The following is a 7,331-nucleotide window of genomic DNA, read 5'->3' on the forward strand; positions in this document are numbered from 1 at the left end:
CATCCAGGCTACCCCATGTAAAGAAGTCCTGGGGCAGTGCTGGTGTCTGGTTTCCCTTCCTCTTAGGCCCACATGTGAGCTTGTCTGCTCCAGGTCTGATCTGCAGGTGCAGATTGTGAAATGAAGGCCAGCACTAGAAAATAGCGGAACACAGGCAATGTTGGGGACTGGGAAGGACAGCAAGAGGCCCAGAAGGCACCAGTACAGAAAAGTTTATTACCAGGATAAATAAATACATAAGGGGGACATTAAAACTGCCAAGGATGCAGGGAGTGGAGAGCTGGGCAATGCCTGAGGTGTGGGAGGTGGGGGCGGGTGTGGGCAGGGAAGGTCAGTAGGGGAACCATCATCCCATCTGAGCTCAGGATGGGCACAGAAATGGCTAGCCCCCTCCCCCCAAATCATGCACAGTTGCTTGAACCCCACCAGGCCTCCTTCCCAGTGTACTGCCTCTCCGCCTGCCTGGTGCTCCCTAGTGGCTAGGGGAGTCAAATGGAGGTATCAATGAAGGTTTTCCAAAGCTGGCCAGGGGTCCATCACCAATATCACTCCCCCCAACCCTTGAGATTCAGAAATGGCTGCAATTTGGCTCCAGCTTGGATGTTCCGGAAGGATCCTACCAGCTTAGAAATCCCCATGGGAGGCCTGTGCCACATCCCTGATCACCAGTAGAAGGACTTATATGGGAACAAATTTGATCAGATTCCACTCATCCTTCTAAGCCTTACTCAGGGGATGCCTCCTCCAGGAAGCTCTTCTGAGCTCTGCTGGCTGCTCAGTAGCTCACATCTGCTGAACTCTCTCTTTCCTCTTTATCCTGGACATTCCCTAGGCTGCCTTTCCTAAGGGCCTGAACTAGAGTCTGGTGGGATGACGATGCTCTTTCTCCATTTCTCTCCACTCAGGATTCTCCCTCAGCAGAGCCTAGAATGAATGGTGGAATGATAAACAGGGGTAGAGTGAGGAGGCTCTGTAATCCAGTAGGATTTTGTTTCAATGCCCTCCAGCCTTTCTGTCATCCAATCTGCCTTTCGCCTCACACAGGGAGCTCTAAGCACCTACGCTCTGTGCAGAGTTTACGCCTGAGACTCCTCTAGCAGACCAGGGTCTTACATGTCCACCGTTGCAGACATATGCAGCCCTCAGAATGAGGAAGAAACTGGGTTCCCACCTATTTCCTTCCTGATTGGTGGAACTGAGCATCATGGATCCAGAGAGGAGCGTTGGGGTGAGGAGTGGATATTGCTCAGATTGTCCCCAGGTGCAGACCCTGGAGGGCTGGAAGAACTTGATCTGATCCTCTGGGCCCCAGTCATCCTTTCCCTTCCTGAAACTTCCTGCCCTTTCTCTGTGGGGAGGTTGGCATGTCAAGGATGGGCTGCCAGCAGGATGAGAGAACCTCTTGGGAATGGGCAGAGTAGGCTGGGCTCGGCCCTGCCTGCTGGGCAGCCCTAGCTTTACTGTTTGCCATCTGCACCTGGGTTAGAGTGGCGTCCCAGCCTGATCTGGAGCTGGAAGCAGTGGGTGAGAAGTGGAGGTCACAGTCCCTCAACAAGATGCTCCTGCAAGTTCTCTGCTGGGCCAGGGCTCCCAGAGTCCACAGCCCCCAAGCCCCTCTGCTTTGGCCAAGTGGACTGAGGAGTCAGGAGGTGGGTCCTACTGGCCACTAGCCATGGCCATTCTGGGACATGTAAGCTGCCAGAGCCACCACCACTGCCACATAGAGACCAGCCCCCACAGCGATGGACAGAGTGGCCAGGAAGAGGGCCCGGCGGGAGGTTGTGCTGGCCAGGCGGAAGTCCCCTTTGGAGATGGCCTTGTTGGTCTAGGGAGAGAGATGATGGATGAATTCCCGCACCCAGAAAAACAGCCCAGCTCACCATGTCCCTGGTCCCATCTTTTGGATGGGAGCCAAACCCTAAAGCAGAGGGGCATGGCTGGAGAAACAGCCCCGGGTGTGGGTACACTTACCCCCTGGGAGAAGTAGAAGGCAGCAATGCCCAGTGGCCAGAAGCAGCAGAGCATGGAGAAGAGGGTGAGCCCAAGGTGGTCTCTGGGAGGCAGTGTGAGGAAGTTGTCTTCACTTTCACTCTCCGTTGAGATGGCATCACTCTGCAAACCAGGGGAGTTTAGTGCCCATGTCCAGGGTCCAGGGTTACCCCAGCCCGGTCAGACTGGCAAGAGTTAAAACAACAGATAACCAGGTGTGATGGTGCATACCTGTAATCCCAAGTAGGGGTGGGGGTGGGAGAGGGTTCTGAGTTCAAGGCCAGCTTGAGCTAGTTAGACTTTGTTTTGTCTCATAAAACAAAAAGCAAATGAAAGAAATACCAACTGGTCCAGACTGCCAGTCTGCTCTGCTAGTGGTGAAAATGGTAGGTTAGTTGTCCCCCTACCAAACACCTTTAGAACAATGACCTGATGAGTCAACTTGTAAGAATTTACCATCAGGAAAGAATGCAAGTCTCTAGATCCAGGGCTGTTCATTCTAGGATAGTACTTGTGGCAGGTTAGAAATGTCCTTAGTGGGCTGTGGTTGTGGCTCAAGTGGCAGAGCACTTACCTAGCAAGTTCAAGCCCTAGTGTCACCAAGATATTGAGAGAGACAGAGAGAGAGCGAGAGAGACAGAGAGAGAGAGAGACAGAGAGAGAGAGAGAGAGAGAGAGAGAGAGAGAGAGAGAGAGAGAGAGCGCAACACTTGGGGTTAGGAATTTGGCTCAGTGGAAGAACACTTGCCTAGTAAGTACAAGGCCTTGAATTTGGGCCTTAGCCTCTGCTGGAAAAAAAAAAGCTGAAAAGATGGGCACCAGTGGCTCATACCTGTAATCCTAGCTACTCAGGAGGCTGAGATCTGAGGATCGCAGTTCAAAGCCAGCCCAGGCAGAAAAGTCTCGTGAGATTTTTATCTTCAATTAACTACTCAAAAAACTGGAAGTGGAGGGGCTGGGGATATGGCCTAGTGGCAAGAGTGCTTGCCTCATATACATGAGGCTCTGGGTTCGATTCCCCAGCACCACATATACAGAAAATGGCCAGAAGTGGCATTGTGGCTCAAGTGGCAGAGTGCTAGCCTTGAGCAAGAAGAAGCCAGGGACAGTGCTCAAGCCCTGAGTCCAATCCCCAGGACTGGCCCCCCCAAAAAACAAAAAACAAAACAAAAAACTGGAAGTGGAGCAGTGTCTCAACGTGGTAAAGTGCTAACCTTGAGCAAAAGAGCTCAAGGACAGTGCCCAGGCCCTGAGTTCAAGCCCCATGACTGACAAAAAAAAAAAAAAAGCAACACTTTCAGTGCCCAATGACTAGGAGATTGTGTAATAAAGGAAAAGAATTCACAATGGAAGACCATGTAACCTTACAAATCCCTTGTAGAATATATTGAATTACATGGGGTTATATTAAAATATTAGATTGTAGAACTATGCACCCCAAGATTTCTTTGGAGGACAAAGAGAATTAGATGGTCATTTATCAAAATAATAACATTTTCTTTGAGTAGTAAATAATTGCTACTTATCATTTGGGTTGATAAACAGTTAATCCAAGCTAGTGTTCTTCTCTTCCTCCTTCTCTTCCCTTCCTTCCTTCTTTCCTTCCTTCCTTCCTTCCTTCCTTCTTTCCTTCCTTCCTTCCTTCCTTCCTTCTTTCCTTCCTTCCTTCCTTCCTCTCTCCCTCCCTCCCTCCCTCTTTCCCTCCCTTCTTTCTTTCTTTCCTACCTTCCTCCCTTGTCCTTTATTCAAGATAGGATCTCCCTCCCTATGTAGCATCAGCTAGCCTTGAATTTGCTGTGTAACCCAAGCTAGCCTCAAATTCATTCTCCTGCTTCAGCCTCCTCAGTGCTGAGATCACAGCCATGCACCATCATGCCTGGCTCCGAGCTTGTGTTTCTCAACCTGTGGGCTGTATCTACATCACCATCTTTCCTCTGGTGCCTCCAATCAAGTTCTCTTACACCTCACTGCCAGGTAGGGGGGTGGCTGGGATTTTGTGCTTATTATCCATGCTCACCTCCTCCTCCTCCTGGGTGTCCTCCTGGACCTGCAGCTCTTCTTGAACGCCGTAGGATACAGTCTGGATGGTGACATCCTCTTCAGCTTGGCCAGGTTCTGCACACTGGTCTGGGGGTCCCACCTGGGGGTCTCCAGCCTCTGTAAAGCTTGTCTCACAGCTGCCTGCCCTGGGCTCCTTGACCTTGTCCCTCCCTAGGAGGCAGCTGGGCCTGTACCAGGCCTCCACTGCCAGCTGCAGGGATCCTGGGTCCAGGAGCTGATGGGGACGAGTGGGGCCAGCACCACCCAGGAGGTAGGAGTAGAGCTTCTCCTGGCAGGACCAGCTGGCTGGGGACTCTGGGTAGGGATAGGGGCTGTGGAGGTGGGCAGGGCTCCTGGACAGCAGTGGGTTTTGCAGTTCACTCAGGCTCTCCATGGTTCAGGCTGCGGCTGGGGAGGGGAGCCTGGGCCAGGCAAGGGGTCCTCACAGAGCCTGTGGGAGAACAAGACAGATACTGACACCAGGGCACTGGACATATAACCGGAAGTGGTTCCAGCTAGGCACTGGTGGTTCATGCCTATAATTCTATCTACCCAGGAGGCTGAGATCTGAGGATCATGGTTCAAAGCCAGCCTAGGTAGGAAAGTCAATGAAACTCTTACCTCTAATTAATCACTAAAAAGCTGGAAGTGGAGTTGTAGGTCAAGCAGTAGAGCTCTAGCCTTGAGCAAAAAAGCTTAAAGAAACCCCTCTGACATCATCTTTACAATAAAATTAAATAAATAAATAAATAAAAAGGCTTAGAGACAGTACCCAGGCCCTGAGTTCAAGCCCCAGATGTGGCCAAGAAAAAGAAAAGAAAAAAAAAGAAAGAGAGAGAGAGAGAGAGGGAGGGAGGGAGGGAAGAAGGGAGGGCACCAGTGGCTCATACCTGTAATCCTAGCTACTGAGGAGGCTGAGATCTAATGATTATGGTACAAAGCCAGCCTAGGCAAAAGTCCATGACTCATATCTGTAATCCTAGCTACTGAGGAGGCTGAGATCTAAGGATTATGGTTCAAAGCCAGCCTAGGCAAAAGTCCATGAAACTCTTATCTCCAATTAACTACCAGTAAACCAGAAGTAGCACTGTGGCTCAAAGTGATAGAGTGCTAGTCTTGAGTGAAAAAGCTCAGGGACAGTACCTAGGTCCTGAGTTCAAGCCCCACAACTGACAGGAAAAAAAATTACATCTCTGTCCAAAAGGAGAAGTACAGGAGTATACACAGGTCTAGAAATGCAGAACAGGTTTTTGAACGAAGATGTAAAGAAGGAGCAAATCTAACAAGGCAATAGCATGGATCTAGAATGTTCCCCAATGCCCATGTATTCAAGATTTTGTGCTCAGTTTGGTGTGTTGGATGGTGGTAGAAATGTTTAGGGGTAGAGACCAGAGCTGGAGGCATGGCTCAAGTAGTAGAGGCCCTGACTTCAAACCCAGCATAGCTGGGTAACAGTGGCTCACGCCTGTAATCCTAGCTACTCAGGAGGCTGAGATCTGAGGATTGCGGTTCAAAGCCAGCCCTGGCAGGAAAGTCTGTGAGACTCTTATCTCCAATTAGCCACCATAAAACTGGAAGTGGTGCTGTAGCTCAAATGGTAGAGTGCTAGTTTTGAGCTGAAGAACTAAGGGACAGTGTCCAGACCCAGAGTTCAAGCCCCATGACCAACAAAACAACAACAAAAAACAGCATATAACAAGAAAAGGTAGGACCTAGTGGGAGGTTTTAAGTCATTAAGGCTATGCTTGGAAGAGCACTGCAGGATGCTGGTGTCTCCCTCACTCCGTTTTTCTTCCTAGCCACTATACAGTGATTGAAGCATAGGCAGAAAGCAATGTGGATTGAAACCTCTGAAACTATGAGTCAAAATAAACGTTTCCTTTTGTTTTTTTCTTCTATTAAAACACCCATGTGGGCTGGGGATATAGCCTAGTGGCAAGAGTGCCTGCCTCGGATACACGAGGCCCTAGGTTCGATTCCCCAGCACCACATATACAGAAAACGGCCAGAAGCGGCGCTGTGGCTCAAGTGGCAGAGTGCTAGCCTTGAGCGGGAAGAAGCCAGGGACAGTGCTCAGGCCCTGAGTCCAAGGCCCAGGACTGGCCAAAAAAAAAAAAACAAACAAAACACCCATACCATATTGACAGTTCTTTTTGCTTTAGTAATTTTTCAGATAGGGTCATTTTGTCCAGAACCAGCCTCTATCCTATCTACCTACCCATGCCCTCTGTGTAGCTGGAATCACAGGTGTTCATTACGATGCCCAGCTTAAACCTTTCCTTTTTAAGTTGTTTCAGGTATTTTGTTACACTAACAGAAAGCTGACTAACACATATTTCACGCAGGGTGTGGGGGGAATGCATGTAAAGGTCCTGTTGCTGGACTAAAAAAAAACAAAAAAAGGCAAGAATGAGAGACAGGGAAGCAGGCTATGAAAGGCAACATGAGATGGTGTTTGCGGGCTGGATTCTGTGGATCTCTTGTGGCCTAAGGAGGCCCCAGGCATCTCAGCAGGAGTAGCAGGTTGGATTTTGGGTCTGAAGCCTTTTGCATGGCTATGTGTACAGAGTAGATTGGAGAAGGCTGGGCTGATTGTCATGAAATGAAGAGGTTTTGCTGCAGGCTCAGGTACGCTGAGAATAAGTGGAACTCAATGTTGGTGGAGATAGAGGAAAGGACATGGGCCTTAGGAGATACTGCCAGGATTTGGTAGCCTATGGGATTTAGGGTTAAGGGAGAATTTTCTGTTCTGGACTCATGGTCTCCTGTGTTGAATTTGGCACATGGTCCATGCTCACAGCTGTCAGTTCTTATGAGGGTAAGTACAATCTTAGGCTAATTTCCCCTTTGTCACAAGGCAAATTGCAACCTTGGGAAGTTCCTGAAGGTTCTTATCAAGGACTTCCTAGATACTGAAGTCTGGACCCATGTACACCAGCCAGAAGTACAGACACATGCCAGTTACAGGCATGCCGGGGCTGCCTTTCCTCCTTTAGCCAACCAGAACACCAGCAGGATACCTGAGAACCCTAGCTACAGGGAACACACACTCTCTAGGGGTGTGGCAGGTGGAAGTAGGTGTGTAGAAAGAGGAGGGGCAAGCCCAGTGGTCTCAGGAACTCTCACTTTCCTTCCCCAGGCCCCCTGGAAACTGGAAGGTGATCCGTGTGACACCTCAGATTGGGAGTCGGTCCTGGCTTGGGTGCTGCATGCATTTGCATGCCCTTCTGTGTTTCCTCATTCACAAAGCATGGATGAAGACCCATGTCCCTGCCCGCCCCCCCGCCATAAGGTTTGCAGGA

The 7,331-nt window shown here is 49.9% G+C and overlaps 1 protein-coding gene across 1 annotated transcript; it reads right to left on the reverse strand.

Annotated features, from left to right (window-relative positions):
- Nucleotides 1-1,666: 1,666 nt before the first annotated feature.
- Syndig1l (synapse differentiation inducing 1 like) lies at nt 1,667-4,423 on the reverse strand. Its single transcript, XM_048362836.1, has 3 exons — nt 4,007-4,423; nt 1,972-2,112; nt 1,667-1,825 (listed from the first exon to the last, which is right to left on the reverse strand). Exons 1-3 carry the CDS (start codon nt 4,421-4,423, stop codon nt 1,667-1,669), a joined length of 717 nt encoding a protein of 238 aa, XP_048218793.1.
- Nucleotides 4,424-7,331: the final 2,908 nt, after the last annotated feature.

Source organism: Perognathus longimembris, chromosome 14 (assembly GCF_023159225.1).
Source record: "Perognathus longimembris pacificus isolate PPM17 chromosome 14, ASM2315922v1, whole genome shotgun sequence".
Lineage (NCBI taxonomy): Eukaryota > Metazoa > Chordata > Mammalia > Rodentia > Heteromyidae > Perognathus > Perognathus longimembris.

What these genes read in the sequence shown, in the direction of transcription:
- Syndig1l (XM_048362836.1), bottom strand. Translation starts at nt 4,423, where the DNA reads ATGGAGAGCCTGAGTGAACTGCAAAACCCACTGCTGTCCAGGAGCCCT. An exon ending in ACACCCAGGAGGAGGAGGAG is followed by an intron (nt 2,113 to 4,006) that starts GTGAGCATGGAT and finishes CCTGGTTTGCAG; the next exon opens with AGTGATGCCATCTCAACGGA. An exon ending in CCTTCTACTTCTCCCAGGGG is followed by an intron (nt 1,826 to 1,971) that starts GTAAGTGTACCC and finishes CTCTCTCCCTAG; the next exon opens with ACCAACAAGGCCATCTCCAA.